The 17,180-nt window shown below is 55.2% G+C and overlaps 1 protein-coding gene across 1 annotated transcript; it reads left to right on the forward strand.

Annotated features, from left to right (window-relative positions):
- Nucleotides 1-359: 359 nt before the first annotated feature.
- ONECUT1 (one cut homeobox 1) lies at nt 360-16,821 on the forward strand. Its single transcript, XM_068410640.1, has 2 exons — nt 360-1,440; nt 16,529-16,821. Exons 1-2 carry the CDS (start codon nt 360-362, stop codon nt 16,819-16,821), a joined length of 1,374 nt encoding a protein of 457 aa, XP_068266741.1.
- The last annotated feature ends 359 nt before the right edge of the window (nt 16,822-17,180 follow it).

Below are 17,180 nucleotides of genomic sequence, written 5' to 3' on the forward strand. Positions count from 1 at the left end.
GCCGGAGCGGCGGAGCGCAGTGAGAGCCATGGCCAGAGATGGCGAGGGACGCGGCCAGACACCCGCCGCGGCTGCGGAGCCTGGCCTGAGGGAGCGGGGGCCCTAGAACCGACCCGAAGGCGTCATCCAACAACACGGAAAAAAACCCAAATAAATAAATTACCAACCAAACAAAAAAAAAAAAGGGAAAAGCCACCAGCCCGGCAGCAGCAGCAGCAGCAGCACCGCCACCAGCACACAGCGCCCGCCAGCCGCCGCCGGCCCGCGGCAGGAACCGGCCCGCGGCCGCCGCGCAGAGCTCCGGGACGCCCCGCCGCCCACCAGATAGATGTGCGGTCCGGCCGCCCGCACGGCCGATGATGAACGCGCAGCTGGCGATGGAGAACATCGGCGATCTGCACGGGGTGAGCCATGAGCCGGTGCCCGCCGCCGCCGACCTGATGAGCGGCAGCCCCCACCACCGGAGCGCGGTGGCCCACCGCGGCAGCCACCTGCCAGCCCACCCGCGCTCCATGGGCATGGCGTCCATCCTCGACGGCGGCGACTACCACCACCACCACCGGCCGCCCGACCACGCGCTGACGGGCCCCCTGCACCCCACCATGACCATGGCCTGCGAGACACCCCCCGGCATGAGCATGAGCAGTACCTACACCACGTTAACCCCTCTGCAGCCTCTACCTCCCATCTCGACGGTCTCGGACAAGTTCCCTCACCACCACCACCACCATCACCACCACCACCACCCCCACCAGCGGATACCGGGCAACGTGAGTGGCAGCTTCACGCTCATGCGGGACGAGCGGGGTCTGGCGTCTATGAACAATCTCTACACCCCCTACCATAAGGATGTTACCGGCATGGGGCAAAGCCTCTCTCCGTTGTCTGGATCAGGCCTGGGGAGCATCCACAACTCCCAGCAAGGGCTGCCCCACTACGCTCACCCCAGTGCCACCATGCCCGCCGAGAAAATGCTCACCCCAAACGGATTTGAAGCCCACCACCCTGCCATGTTAGCCAGGCATGGCGACCAACACCTCACCCCCACCTCCGCTGGCATGGTGCCTATCAACGGGATCCCACACCACCCCCATGCCCACTTGAATGCCCAGAGCCACGGGCAGATCCTGGGCTCTGCCAGGGAGCAAAACCCTTCTGTAACTGGTTCGCAGGTCAACAGTGGAAGTAATTCAGGGCAAATGGAAGAAATCAATACCAAAGAAGTAGCTCAGAGGATCACCACCGAGCTCAAGCGGTACAGCATCCCCCAGGCTATCTTCGCCCAGAGGGTGCTGTGCCGCTCTCAAGGGACCCTCTCAGACCTGCTGAGGAACCCCAAGCCCTGGAGCAAGCTCAAATCCGGACGGGAGACCTTCCGCAGGATGTGGAAGTGGCTCCAGGAGCCGGAGTTCCAGCGGATGTCTGCTCTGCGGCTGGCAGGTGAGCCCGCTGAGGGGTGGTCGGGGCACGGCGGCGTCGGGGCTCGGACCCCCGGCCTGGGCAGGCTGCCCCGGTCCCTGCCTGCCCCCGAAGAGCAGCCCCGGCCCCCCTCTCCGCCGCTCCGTTTCTCTCCTCTCCTCGCTCCCTCTCCCACCGCCGCGGCACCGGCACCGTCTGGCTCCTCCGCGCCGTGCTCCCGGCTGCCAGACAAAGCCGAGCCGGCTGCTCGGGCTGAGCACTGCGGCGTCCCGGCTTTCCCCGTTATCCCGGGGGACGACACCCGGCGTGCCCGGTAACGGGGCGCCGCCGACACCCGCGCTGCCCTGCGTGGGAAGGGCGAGACGGAAATGCTTGAATTGGCGGCTCTCTGAGCTACCGGGCCGTACCGGGCTCAGGAGGGCCGTGCTGAGTTCGACCGGGCAGTACCGGTCCCTCGCGGGGCACCGCGCACCGCATGGGCGGGACCGGTACTGCCCGGTACAACCCACGGTCGGGGTGCGGGAGACCCACGGTAATGCACCGGCAAGAGGAATCGGTGCGCCTGCTTTGTGCTACCGGTGGCTCCGGTCGCAGTGCCCTGCGGGGCTCGGCCCGGTGTTAGCTCCGCGTCCCGTTCGGGTTGGGTGAGGTGTGTTGGGACAGGGTTTTCCCACAAACGGTAGGAGCCGGGCGTGTGAGAGGTGGCTGAGAAACGCTGTTGGGTAAAATCGTTAGGTTTTGTGTTTTTTTTTTTAACTGGTTATAATTATCATTAGGCCGTGGAGTTTGAATTTCGCATGGATGCCTCTGCATGAGAGACGCAGTCTCTGTCGCGGCTCCCGTATTGTCTGCTCGGAGGTTGCCGTCCCTGTCGGTACCTGTTCTTCTCCGCCTCTCCCCAAACCCGCCAGCCGGCGCTCCCAGTGCAGAGCCCGGGTTTAATATGCCGTGAGTGAGGGTTTGTTAATTAAGTGATTGGTCTCCATTAATTTGTCCCTGGAGAATGCGAGACAGTCAATCGGAGCTGGAGCCGAGGTCACTGGTCCGTTTCACAGACAAAAATAAGGGAAGTGCCAAATCTTTCTCCTTTCAAATGCACAAACGTTCCTGCGCTTTCGACTACGACGACGGTGGGAATTGGGAACGGCTTCCCGACCGTGCGGGGAACCGTCTGGGCCACCACCGTGCTCCTTGCCTGGTTTCAGCCAACCATCTCGTTTCCGAAGCCCAAGGCAGCGCTAGGAAGGGCCCGTGGCAGGATCTCCCTCCCTGCTGTAGGATCTCCCTCCCTGCTGTGGCTGGCCCTGCGGTGCACGCCGGTGGGAGGACGTTGCTCCCTTTGGCTTCCACTGCTGCAGAGCCAGTTTCAAAGGTCTGAGCTCTCAGAAAATGCCCTTTCCGCCTTCCCTGCCTCAACAAGCACCCCACCAGGAGAAAACCCTTGTCTTGCTGGTGCCACCCCGGAGATGAGGACGGAGTTTGTGTTTCCGATATCCCTGTAACGATTACTAAGGCGAACTTTCTTCGATTTGGAGCGTATTTTTACGACAATTCGGTCGACCTGAATCTCCGCTCATTTGCATAGATCGATACTGGAAACAACCCCTCGCTTCGGAGTCTGCTGGCATCCCCTCCCTGGCGCTGCCGGCCGCGGAGCCCTGCCAGCCCCGGCCGCAGGGCCGGGCAGGAGGCAGGCGGCAGCTCCCCGCGGCGCGGCCGCTTTCTGCCGGGGGACGGCCGCACTCTGCCCAGCTGGCGGGTCCGGAGAGACCCATTGTTCGCTTCTGCCCCCAAACCGCCCCTTCCTCCAGCCACCTCAGCGCTGTCCTCGCCTAAATGGATCCCGGTAATCCCGTTAGAGAGACAAAGCCTCATTATTCCGCCTTCCCTTTCCGACGAAACCCGAAAGCTGGCACCTTACAGAAACGGCCTCCCGGGGGCGAAACGGGGCTCGCAGCCCGGGGAGACGGGAGATGTGGGGGGGTCGGGGAGGGCCGCCTGCTCCCGAGCCTCCCCGGCCGCCTGCCTGCGACGGGAGCGGCGGGGTCCCGCGGGGCTCTCCCCGCGCTGCCGGGGGCTTCGCCCGGCGCTGCCCCGCCTGGGCGCCGGCAGCCCCGCAGCACGTGGTCGTTTGCATAGCGCTGCGTCCCAGCCAATGGGGGCGGCGCCCCGGAGCCCCCCGCCCCGCCCCGCGCAGGCAGCGCCGCGCTGCGCGCCCCTCCGCACTGCCCGCCCTGCGCTGCCGGCGATATGCTGGAAGCGCATAAACTATCGATTTTTGGTTTGTGCATGTTTTAAGCGTGTGATGATCTTACTAAGTGGTAAAAATCTGCCCCGATTAATATTGATGTATGAACATCAATTCAAAATATCATAAATTACTCCAGCTGACGCAAATTAAATTTCACGTCGAAATTATAACTCAGTCCCTGGCGTTTAGTGAATTATCCGTTAGATAAATGCGCAGAGTGGAGCCCTCGCCGCCTTCATTTCTCCCCTTTCTGATTTCCTGCGGGCAGCGGCCAGAGGCGGTGAGGGGGATGGAGCCTGCTGATTTTAGGCCTCACGGTCTTGCCCAGCCCTTTATCTTGAGTATTTGCCCCTTCCAGCCGTCCCTGGGGGATTCCTACCTCCCAGATTACAGAAGCTCCGACAAATAGAGGAAAAATTGGTAGTTACATGGAAGCAGGATTGAGGTCTTGACACTTCCTGGGCTGTCTCTCGAAATGTAAGCAGAACTGCTAATTGCAAAGCTGACCTCTTCCAGCCTCCATCTTATTCATCCCATCTTCCGTCTCCTCTCCGTTCTCTTTTCCTTTGTCTGTCCCCGTCGCTCTCCCCCTCTGTCACTGAATATTTATCTATTTGGCCGCTTCTTCGTTAGCTAGTCTTCCCTCCCTCCCCCCGCCGTCACTGACATTTGGAAGGGCAGTGCAGGGACACCGACAAAATAAATACAATTAAAAAAAAAATGTACTGCTGGGATTTAAGGGTGAATTTATTTCAGGTTATTTTCTTGGATGGGGGAGAATAGGAGAGGATAAAGAGGGCAAAAACTGACTCGTCTTGCTCAGGAAAAAATAATCTGCCTCGAGGCATTTGTTACTAGAAACGCACCTGCCTGAAGGCCGATCGCCGGCCCCGCACAGGCGGCCGCCGGGCCGGGAGGGGAGCGCCCGAGGGAGAAATGCGGCAAAGAAACGTTCCGGGAACGAGCGAGGGGGGTACAAGGGACCCCCTTTGGGTCTACTGCAGGAGATGGGCCGCTTCGCCGAGGTGCACCTCGGCTCTGAGCGAGCTCGTCCCGAAGGGGCCCCTCGGCGGCGGCTTCCCCGTCGGGTTTCCCGAGCCCGTCCCGGGGCGGCGGGAGCCGGGCGAGGGGAGCGGGGGCGTGGGGGAACCCGCGGGGCTCAGGCGGGGGCCTGGCCCACCCCTCCAGAGCTGCTCGATGTTTGCCTGCCACCCGACTGTTATTTTTCATAGTTGCATCTCTTTTTCTCCCCTCCTCTTTTTCTTTCTCCCTCCCAATGTGAACCCCGGCTAAGCTGAAACCTTGGGAAGCCGGCGAGAAATTCTCGCCAAATTAACTGTCAAGAAATCGATACAGTAATCAGAGCGTTTTCCACATTAAATATGAAATCTAATGAACGCCGTTTGCCCCTCTAGCCCCGCCGGCCGCCCCAGCGTGCGCTGGGGAAGGTCGGTGCGGCCCCGGCCCCGATGGCCTCATTAGGGCCTGTTTAATATTTACCCGGAGGGGACTTTGCATAAACGCATTTGCATCAGGGAGGCGGAGGGCATCGACCGGGGGCTTCACCGCCGACACCCCGAGCGCTGCGCGGGCCCGGGGGAAAGGCCCTGCCCCTCCCCGCCGTGCGGGCCGCCCGGACTGGTGGTGCTGGGTCTGAGGCAAGGTGTCCCGGCCCGGCAGGACCGGAGGGCTGGAGAGCAGCCCCCAGCCCACCTCTGGCGCGGCAGTGCCCCTCCGCAGCGCCCGGTGCGCGGCCGGGCGGGCGCTGGCAGACGCGCTTGTTTGCCGGCCGTGTCCTTGCGACGGGATTGATTTACAACCACTCGCACACAGCCGCGTTTGCCTTTCGTTAATGTTTGCCCGGCGGGAGGCGGAGGAGCGGGGCCGGGCAGCGGCGAGCCGCGTTCCTCCGCACCGGGCCGGGCCCGCCCCGCACCCGTCCCCGCAGAGCCCCCGCCCCCCGTAGCACGGCTCGGCCCCTGCTTATGTGTTCGTTTGTTCGTTTGTTTGTTTGTTTTAATTACCCGCCGCGTGGCGGGGAGGTACCGGGGGGCCGTGCCCCGCTCCCACCCTCGCTGCCGTTTAGATGAAATAACCTCAAAACGGGGCCGCTCCCGACCGCGGGCACCGCCGGGGCCGCCCCGGGGGCTGCACCGCCGGGCTGTAGGCGCGATGCCGGCCTGGCCCGCCGCGTCTGCCCGCCCCGACCGGCCAGGGCCACCGAGCCGCCCGCAGCCCTCGCACGTCGCCGCTCGGTTCCCGGGGCCTCTGCGCCATCTACTGACCGCCGGCGGGCGGGAGCCGGCCCCGTCGGCCAGGGCACCCCGCCTGCACCGGGCAGCGGCGGCTCCCGGGGGTCGGGTGGTGGCGGCTTCGGCGAGCGCTGCGGAGCGGGGTGCATCCTGGCGGGGAGCTCTGCGCCGGTGCCCGGGCTGTCTCCGTCCGCTGGTACCCCGCTCCCTCGGGGCGAGTGCGGGCGGCGCGGCCCGGCACGTCTTCAGCACCGCGGACAGCTACCGCCGGCCTGGCCCCGCTCCCGGGCGGCCCCCCCCAGCTGCCGGCTGCGGCGGGGAGCAGCGCCGCACCGACTGCGCGCACCGGCACCTGCAATTAGGGCTGCGCTGCTGCGGGGCGGGCCGGGCCGTGCCCTCCCGCCTCCCCGCCCCGCGGCTGTGTGCTCGGGCTGCCCGCGGGGCCGGCGGGGCTGCGGCAGTGGGAGTGTCTCGGCCCCCGGCCGGGCAGGGAGCCCCGAGGGGACCTGCTTGGGGATGGGCGCCTTCGTACGGGTGAGCGAGCTTCCCACAGCACTGTAACGGTGCGTGACCCTGCGCCGGTCCCCGCCAGCCAGGAGCCGGGGTGCCCCAGGAGGAGAGGGGAGGTGCGCGGCGCCAGGACCGTGCCCGCCGCAGGTGCCACCGGCGAGGAGCCCGGGCGCTGCCGGGGCTGCAGCTGGGTGCTCGCGTGGGCGAGCTGCCCTTTACACAGCGGGGAAGGAACGGGCTGGTTAGATTGAGACAGAATTATCGGGAATCGCGCAGGCCAGGAACGCATCGGTGCCTGTGTTCGCATGTACCGGCACTAAACCAAAGCTCACGCTTTGCCTCAGGCAGCCTTTACCTGTCCTCTGTGCAGCAGAAGGATCCCCATAACCTCCACACAAGGGACAAGTTCGTTTCGAGGGAGACCTAAAGTGACTTTTAAGCACAGGAGCTTTTGCTGAAGTGCTGGTGACTTTAACCTGAAGACTACAGGCATCGAGGGGAGTTTTTCCTGAGGACCGAGCAGGGACTTAGAGTGTCATCATGTCGGGTACTTCCATGATCAAATCAATAAATGTTGATTCGCATTTCAAGCATTAATCTATCTGGATAAATCATATACTGGCAGAGAAGCCACCGATGCTTACTGATTTTCTTCGGAAATGCAGCTTACTTGAGCCATTTCGCTTAAATGCAAGTCAGTTTTATGATGCTGAAAGAGCAATCTATAGGAACAATTTATTAGCTCAACAGTAGTTTTGATTTTTTCCCATTTTAGGGCGATAGGAAGTCTCAGTGGTAACATTTCATGTACAGCCCAAATGGCAATTAATACGCGATGGATTGCTGTTTCGCAGGTGTGCGAGCAGCATTCCAAGCTGCTGTGGGCTGTGTAGTGTCGGCATCGGTGTGTGCAAGCGCTTTCTGGTGGACTGTTAGCAATGATGCTGCTTCAAATAGCTAAAAGTATTAAATCAGATGACATGGGGGCCTCTTCCTTAGCGACCTCGGTGCAGAAGCTGCTGCAGTGAACCCGCTCGAAGGCTATGGGTATTTTTAAGGTACAGCAATGCTGCAAACTGCTCCGTGCATCCCAGGTCCGTCGGTAAGAGGTTACCCACCGGCGGTGCCACCAGTGCCGGCAGGTTGCCCGCAGCTCCGCAGCCCCCCCCGCCCCGGCAGAGGCAGGCTGCCACACTGCTGCCGTAGTGCCCCGCAAAACGGAGGAACTTCTTTCTGTCATCGCTGCCGTGTTTCTTGTTCGTTTGAGACATACCTCGCTATTTTGAATATATTGTCGGAGTTGACTGAGGGCTTGAAAACTGGAGCAGGGGAAGCGGGAACGGGCAGGCAGGTCCTTAGAAAAGGAGCCGGGGAAGCTGGCCGGGTTTTTAAATAAATCTGACGGCTCTTAATATCGAAGTGAAGGTTTTGCGATGGATTGCGTCACCTCCACCGCTCAGAAACTCCATTGTCGGCGGCTGCAGCACAGCCCCGCGCTGGGGCAGCAGAAAGGGGCAGAATAACCCGGCCTAAGGTTATTAGTTAGTTAATTAGGTTAATTAACCCTGTACCCCAGCGCCTCGGGACCCCCGCGGGAGGGTTCATGCCCACGGCGCTCTTCCCAGCAGGCGGCTGCGCGCAGGGCGCAGCTCCACCGCAGAGCAGGGCAGGTCCCGGGCGGTTCCGCAGCGGTGTGTGCCCTGTAAACCCGCGCAGGAGGGAGCTGGGCGGGCGGCTACGCCCGGGCGGGGCGGCGAGGGGCTGCCGGGAGCCCCCGGCGGCGGGAACGCGGAGCGGGGCGGAGTGAAGCGGTGCGGAGCGGGCTGGTGCGGAGCGGGCGGCGCTGCCCGGCTGCGCGGTGTGGGGATGCGGAGCGGACGGTGTTTCCTGGCGGGGCGGTGCGGAGAGGTGCGGAGCGGCCGGGGCTCCTGGCGGGGCGGGGCGGTGCGGAGCAGGGCGGGTGCAGAGCGGAGCAGGGCGGGTGCGGAGCGATGTGGTGCGGAGCGGAGCAGGGCGGGTGCGGAGCAGGGCGGGTGCGGAGCGATGTGGTGCGGAGCGGAGCAGGGCGGGTGCGGAGTGGCGCGGAGCGGAGCAGGGCGGGTGCGGTGCAGGGCGGGTGCGGAGCGGCGCGGAGCGGGGCGCCCCCCCCCCCCCGCCGGGCAGCGGCCGCGGCAGCGCTGGGGAGCGGGCGCCACCCAGGGGCCGGGGGCCGCCTGTGCCGCTGCGGCGGGGCGGGGGTGTGAGGCGGGGGGGGCTGACACGATTAAAACATTGATGTGGTAGCAAAAATCGTTCATTAAGGCAATTTAATCTTTGCTATTAAATGTCCTTTCAATTCATTTGGGGTAATTAAGATGCAGTTAAAGTGATTAAATTCTAATTACTTATGCTAGACAAAGAAATATTTGTCACAGTAATATGGTTAACTAAAGACCCAGCTAAAGAAATTTAACATTTGCTTTAGATGATATCGCAGAAAAATCGTGTGCTTTCCCCTGACTGATCCACTTAGCAACATATTCTGTACTGGTGATGTCAGCTCACTCGCGTGGTTACAGATCCATCAACACTGTGAGTTGGTGTAAACCCCAGAATCCCAAACTGTGGAGTCAGCGCTCCTTAGTCAGATTCACTTTATTATTCCAGGGGCAGCAAATTAGGGTCACTCATTTTAATACAGTGCGCAGGAGCGAGCTGTTTACCATTCAGTCTCAGCTGGGATCTCTGTGTTGGCAGGCTGACGTCATTCTGTGAGCTTCCCATATAGGAAGGTATCTTTATCTCTTTTCATGTTATGAAACAACAAAAGAGGAGTACTGCCTGGGCTTGATGGCAGAGAAATAAGATACAGGTCAAATGATCTTGGAGTGGATGGATACACCCACACTCTGAATAAGCATAAATGCAAATCACTAGAGAGACAAGTGCACAATGCTGAATGCTGCCAGGAGTAACAAGGAATAATTTAGGGTGGATTCAGACATTTCAGAATAGCCCACGCTCTCTTCAGTTGAAAGAGGGAAGTTTCGGGGAGCAACCAATGAACTGTGTCACCCACATGGGCTTTCATTGCGCACACATGAATAGCCTTATCCTACGGTGGGCTGAAGCTTTTGGGACTGCTCTTTGCAGCATCAGTGCTGTCTGCTACCTGCTACAGTGGGAGCACATGGCCACAAGCTGCCCTGATGTGCAGAGGTGCAGTCTCACGCAGCACCTTTCCGGAGGGATCCTGTCTCCGGGCCCCTTCGAAGGCCCCAGGGCAGTGTGGGGGACCACCAAATGGCGACGTATCGGAGTGAATGGCTCACAGCAGCTGTGGCTATTCATCCACATGGCTTGCTTTTAGTTCATGTGGTGAAGTCTGCCCTCAGGTACCATGGGTCTTATAGGCCCCTTATCTTGTCCTCATGTTCCCCCAAGTATGTTTTTGATAATTAGAAAAGATTTGTCATCCATGTGTATCTCTGCATGTTCCAGAGGTGTTATTCACGTGATAAGGATGGAGCTTATCACACTTTATTATATATTATCATCACCATGAATTTACCATAAACTTTTGGCTACTTGCTTCCGCTGAGCTGTTGTAGCCAGTGTGATTAGGACTATCTCTGATGGCCAAAGTCCTTAAGCAGTTTTAACCTCCTATGGAAATCCTGCTGCCTTTTCCACCCAAAGGTAGAGCCTCCTTCAGAAGAATGTCCTCCAGGATAGAGAATATCTTGTACCAGTGAAGAGTTTTCACTCTCTAAAAATGTTATTGGATATTCTGTGGTGTTTCAAAACTAGAAGCAGATGCTTTAGAAAGAGATTCCCAGGGTCTTAGTGGGCACAATTCAGTCTGTAGCTGAGGCAGGTCCCAGCCTTTATAGACCTGACACAATAGAGATTAGAAAATGCATGTAAGGAGAGAATTCTAAGAGGGTTTTTTTATGTCTCTAAGACATTTCCTGTAACATAAGGTTGGGATAGCTAAAAGACTAGGCTTTGCAAAAGGACGGGGAAAAGATGGTCATCACAAAACTTTTGAGAACTCTCTCAAGTCAATCTAAAATATGTCTCCTTGTCTCTCCTACGGCACATGCAGAAATGCAGGGCTTTTGTTAGCACTTCTTTAAGCTGGGCTACATAATTTCTTGGGGTTTTCCCACTCCTGGGAAGGGTGACTGCTGCGAACCCACAGCAACAAAACTGTTGGCTTGTAAACTCCCCAATGCTTTCTGGGAATCTCACACTGGAGTCTTCAAGAGAAGTATAAAGCAGTTGTTTTTTTCTCCTACCTGTTTGAAGCAAATACAATGCTCATGAATAGTAAGGGTGAGACAGTCCTGAAAACTAAACCAGTCCAGTGAGGGTGGTGGTGAAGTCCCTAGAGCTCGGTGCTGAGTTTACTTTCTGATGTGAAGCAATCAGAAAGTGCCTCCTCAGGCAAGACAGAGCCAAGCCCACAGTCGTGAGAGATCCCCAGTCCTCTTTGTTCCCCAAAATGAACACTTCAGCTACAAAATGGGTTCCTTCACACTCGTTCTGTCCATGGTGTTCAGCTCAACCTTCCAGCCACAGTGCTAATTGGTGTCAAATAATGTGTCGAATGTGATGGAAATTAGTGTGGTGTGAACCTGCTCACGGGGAGCTGAACCAAGACCACTGCCTCATCTCGTACAGGGCAGTCAATGGCCAGCAAGTACTAATGGCTTGTGGTCAGCAGTGACCCGGGCCAGAGCTGGAAATGTGACCTGTCACCTCGAGGTGAAAGGCCCCATATCCTGTCGCTGGTGGCCAGCACACGGTCTCCTCTCCATGTCAACCAGGCTCTGAATTCAGCAGGGCTGGAGACATTATCATGTGTGTGTTTCCCCGTTGCTGGCCTGGAGCCACTCTGGGTACAAACAGAGGGAAAAGGGGCTCCCTGTAAGTGGAGACCCACTGTGTGCCTCGGCTTCCTCCTCAATGGGGTAAGAGGACTCATGCCAAGGCACTGGTGGGACTGTACGCTTCCCTTCCAAGAGGAGCTGTAATGCCGTGCTGTCGTGGGGCACTCAGGCAGGCATGCTCCCCTCCTGCTGCCCTGTGTCCCTCCTCCGTTTCCAGCCACTTTGTACTGTCCAAAACCCGGCTGTGTAAATTGCGTGTGCCTGCCCCTGAGCTACGGGAGCTGCTGCCGGTGGCTGGTGAGTGGCGTGGCCCTTTGGAGCACGTGGCCGCTGCCTCAGCCTGTCAGAGTGTGTGTAGGGGCACGGCTCTCTTGGTGCCAGGTCTGAAACCTGCTAAATCCACCTTCTTCGTCCTCAGCTTTTGCCACTTTTCCATCCTGTGTCTGAGAGTGCGCGCTCAGCGATGGCAACGTGGTGGGCCACCAGCTGAGCCATGCCTCTCCCAGTGAGAGTGGTCCTCTGCCTTCACAACTAGCCACGGGGGTTGGGGTAGGTTTCACCCAAGTCAGGTTTTCTTCTGTCGTTCCCCCTGCTCCAGTGCCAATTTTCCAGAAAAGAAGCCAGGAGAACTTGTGGCAGTATTTTATTGAGTGCCCAAAACAAGAGAGCAGAAAGCAGGTTGCTTGTGAGTATTGCTGGCCTCGTTGTTTGCTTTGGGTTTTTAGGAAGGAAGATTAGTGTGTGCCACATACAGCGAGGCACATGTGTACGCACCCAGTACTCCTGGAAATTGATTTAAGGTAATCAGGTTTTTTTTCTTAGATTTTTAAAAAGAAATCCACCCTCTAGGGATGAAAGACCAGATCAAGCATCAGGGTTAACACCTGAGCTTACTGTAGTCTTGACTTTTAGACTGACAGAGAAGTGTAGTTCACATCACAGGTGGGCAAAATATCCTCTTCACGATCTCAACCTAAAGATGCAATCAGTGTGTTTCCACAGAGGACACGATCCCGCTCGCACCTCAGGCAGAGCAGGACCGATCCCGCCATGCCGCGCACAGCCGGGGCAGAGCCGGGCGCTGCGGGAGAGCGGCGAGAGACGGTGGAGCTGCAGCGGCGAGAGCCCGGCTCTGTACCACATGCAGGCAACCGGGCCTCAGTGAGCTGTACACACCTTACAAGGTTTGGCCAGTAAACTCGGCCAGATCTCTTGGGTGGCTTAGAAGGAACAAAGGGAGACAAAAGCAGATTGATGGACTGTATCAGGAGAATTGCAAGTGTCAAAAATATCGGTTGCTCAGGGCAGAGGAAGATGGAAGTGACTGGAAGAGGCCAGAGTTCAGCAGTGGATTTATAAGGCTCCTTCTGGCACTGATAATATTACATTGTCATATCTGCACGTGTGTTGCCAGAGTCAGAGTGACCCTTTCTTTATACTCTGCTTTGCTTTTCTCTTAACTAGACTTTCTTAAGCCTTTTTCAAAAGGCATCGCTACGAGCGTCGCTCAGCTGGGGCAGCCCAGAGAAAAAGAGCACATCTGGCTGCCCGGGGGAGCGAGGGCAGCGCACGAGTGGGTGTGCCGTGGGAGAGGTGCGTGTCTCGGGGAGCACAGCACCCCACAGAGCACCTGAATTCAGCTTCCGTGCTCTGAGAGAGGGTCCGCTCACCGCGCTCATGGGCAGGGGCACAGGAAGGACATCAGTACAAATTATTTTCATTATCTTCTGCTACATAAAATAAAATCCAGATGAAGGTGTGTCATAAACAGTTTTGAAAACAGGCTCTGGTGTTTTTCCAAAAGAGGGTTTCAGTCGGTGTCTCTGGAGCCTCCGAGTGCAGTGGACACCCTTGCCGGTGTTAGAGAAGGACGTGGCCCCGCAGGCGTAGCTGCTTTGTCTGAGCGTGACCTGGGCTGAGCGCAGGCTGCTGTCACGGGCTGGATGGCTCCAGTTTGTCAGCCCTCGCCGTGTGAGCTGGCCGGGCTCTCTGCCTGCTCTGGATAGACTCACGTTGGAGCAGATTTTATCCCGTGGTGTACATTTGTTCTCTGGCAAGCTGGAAGCTACAATTTATTATTAAAATTGATTGGCTCCAGTGCAGGGAAAACGATCGTAAGGAAACCCTATTACGGTTTTTCATTATCACCATTATTTATTTTTAAGTGCTATTAATATTCCTGAGTCTGGACAAGGCAGAAGATGAAAGGCGGTATCCACCCTTGCTGCTCACAGGCCAAGGCCTGGCACTACTGTCTGCAAGGGCTCCTTGAACAATTAAGCATATTGGAAAGTTTTTGCCCTCCGTCTGCATCCAGTGAACACTAACGGGAGTAGAGCTGAAAAGGAAACAACTTTTGCATTGCCTGAAAATGATCTGGAATTTGAAGGTGTTCCCGGTCTCTCCCAGGTGGAAAAAGGCTCTGCGAGCGATGCTGGGCAGAGGCAGGGTGGGTGTGCTTCTCAGCGGGCACGACGGGTACAGGAGGGCCCAGGGTCAAAGCTCGGCTGGGCTGGGCTGCTCTGCTAGGGACAGCGGCTGCCTCCGTGTCCCCTGTTGGGGCTGCGCCGTGTTCAGCGAGGACTGAACCTGTTGTGTGTGGGTCTTCGTGTCTCAGATACGGTCCCAAATTGCAGCTGAGTCAATATCTCACTCTCTCTGAACCAATACATCATTACTCCTTAATTCAAAGTAGAAGAGCTCCAGCTTGGATGTGAGGACAAGATCTGTCTTACTTCACAGGCTAAGCTAGAGCGTATCTTCACCTGTTCCCACTGGGTGTGGACCAAGCCTTAGGAAACCAACAATCCTGCATAATAGTTTGTTAAAAAATAAAGCCCACACTGGTTGGTGGGAGGAAGGGATGGCTCCCAGCTTCTCCGGGGAGCAGCATGGGAACCTCCACTCTTGCTTTCTGATGGGCTTGACTGAAATGAAAATCTATTTACAAAATACTAAAATTGGCTTATTTGTATCATAGACTTGATAGAATTTATTTTTTCTCCCCAGCAATGAGCACTTTTTTTCTTACCCCTGTGATGTTGCTAGCAGTATTTCTGAGGTCTCTGATACAGCTGAAGTTGAGGAACAAGGTATGTTGTAACTCTTGGGATATTTTCGAAGGAAATTATTATTAAGGAATATTACATTTCAGGAGATGAGCACAAGCTCAGGAAGACAATGTGTTAAACAAGTTAGTTTCACAATAGATGATTGTTTTTTTGTTATTTTCTATAACTCATGTACTAGTTTGTGATGGAAACCCCAGAGGTTTACACTGCTAATTGAACTAGCTTTGTACCTGCTGCTGTGACTGCCATTCGTGATGTGACAATTCCCACTGAAGCATCGTACAGCACTGACTCGGACCCCACTATTTGTGTAGTTTGGATTTTGGGACAAATGATGATCTGGATGGTGTATCCAGGTGAAAGCCGGAATTTGTGTAGTCTTTGAAAAAGGAAGGTGTAAGGCAGTGTGAGCAGAAATGAAGTGTTGGGCACAGCAAACAGTACCTGAGTTTGGGTTGTCTCCTTTTCTGCATCAGCCCTTTAGCGGGGGCAGAGTCAGAGCCGGAGGCTGAGGTCGTTACAGAGCTGACCTTCTGCATCTGCTTTCATGGGAGCTTCTGGTCATCAAATCGTTAGACAGGTATAAAAGATGGAGATGCTGTTGATATCTTCTTTGCTCCTCATTAATAATATTTGTCAGTAAAAAATGGACTACTCTTGCAAAAGTATTTTTAACCCTTGAGCTGTCAATGTTTGCTTTCGATGGGGATGCAGAATTATTTCAATAGGAAGCGATCCCTGCAGTGAATTCTCCAGCTTGACTTCAGTGGGGGCTTGCTTGCATGAGGAAACCTGTTTTTCAGCTCAGAAGCTCCACAGTATTTTAGAGGTCAGGATATAACTTCAAAGCACTCTTCAAAGGTTTTCAGATAAAAATAACCGTAGAAGGTATGATTTTGGCATCCCAGTCCATTTGATCAATGTGTCATTGCTTATGAAAGAATGTGTAGCTGGAATATATATCATTAGGGAGCTCTTCAAAAGCTTCTCCCAGAGAGGGCTGAGCCGCCGGCATGTTGGTCCCCGCCTGCCTGGCCCAGCAGAAGGTGCCGTTGCATCCCTGGAATTTTGCTGTCTGATCTGTGCAGTTGCTATTTCTGTAAGTACAAAAGGTGGATAACTATTTTTATACCTCCCTCAAGCAATTAAACCCCCATGCCAAGGGTGGCTCTCGGTAGCAATAAAAGATGTAGGAAGGACCTTTGTAAAGTAATTTGCTGTTTTCATTCCATTTCTGTGGAATAGGTGGAGACACTGCACAAAATCCTTCATATAGTCAGCACTGATCTCCACAGAAATCAGGACTAGACAGGCACAGAGGCAGAACTTCCATATTACCTTCAGAAATACATCTCTAAATCAGCATTAAAGGACATTGTTAGAGAAAAAAGGGGAAGCAGACAACTTCAGACTCTTTTGAAAGTGAGACAGAGCAATGTGTCCTCCCAAGGAAACCTTTTATCCCAGCAGGCTGGTGAGGGGATCCAGGGGTTACTCCCCCAGCCTCATTGGATCCTGCCTCGCAGGTGATCTGCAAGGCAGATTGCAAATTGCAAGCATCCTTTAATAATGTAAAGTAAAATAACGTTCTGAAAGGGAAGGAAGGGATGATAGATGAAATAAGGTGAAATTCTATAAGGAAGATTTACTATACCATTGTTCTGCATGTCAGAATGTGGTTTATTTTGTTCAGAATACATAATCATCTGGCCTGTAATACTGTAGTAGAATCATGGTTTCTCCCAGTTCTTTATTTCTCAGCCAATAAAAAGCTCCAGAAATGGATTGACAACAAATAACGAAGGTAAAAAAGGTGGGAAAGGTTGACTTTAGAGCTCAGTGAATTTCCACTCTACCTTGTATGGGTATTACATAGTTAAATTCCCAGCGCTAATGGGCAGTATCAAAATGTAAACTCTCAATAATAGCATTTGCTGCGTTTTAACAGACAACGATAAAGGTATATTCTAACTTCTATTACTTATATTTTTTTATCATTTGTAATAAGTTTAAAAATTAAACTGACGTGTTACACATCCTCTCCATATTTGGAAGCTGACATGAACAGTCCTTTTTCCCTAGTTTGCCCTGTACTGCATGCCCGTGCGCTTCTCTGCCAGCCCTCTCTAACCGTCCTCCCCTTTCTTGCAGCATGCAAGAGGAAAGAACAGGAGCACGGGAAGGACAGAGGGAATACACCCAAAAAGCCTCGGCTGGTCTTCACGGATGTCCAGCGTCGAACTCTACATGCAATATTCAAGGAAAATAAGCGTCCGTCCAAAGAATTACAAATCACCATTTCCCAGCAGCTCGGGTTGGAGCTGAGCACCGTCAGCAACTTTTTCATGAATGCACGGAGGAGGAGTCTGGATAAGTGGCAAGACGAGGGCAGCTCCAATTCAGGCAACTCATCTTCTTCATCAAGCACTTGTACCAAAGCATGAAGGAATAACCACAAACTAAACCTCGGTGGAAAAGCTTTAAAAATAAATAAATAAATAAATAAAGACAGACCAGGACCTCAAGATAGCAGGTTTATACTTAGAACTATTTGAAAAAAAATGTTATTTATAAGTCCAAAGAAACCAAAGACTTATTTCACCTGCATTATGACTTTGTTCTAAGACACACACTTTAGTAGGATGACGACTTGCAAAAAATAGGGAGGAAGAAGAAAGCGAAGTGGAGGGAATGAAACGGAATGTGGAGAGAAGAGAAACAGACCGCCGGTCTTACACCTTCGCCCATGATCATCTTCACCGTACTTGGCTGTTTAGTGGTTTGGAGCATAGTGATTTCTGGT

Source organism: Nyctibius grandis, chromosome 11 (genome assembly GCF_013368605.1).
Source record: "Nyctibius grandis isolate bNycGra1 chromosome 11, bNycGra1.pri, whole genome shotgun sequence".
NCBI classification, from domain to species: domain Eukaryota; kingdom Metazoa; phylum Chordata; class Aves; order Nyctibiiformes; family Nyctibiidae; genus Nyctibius; species Nyctibius grandis.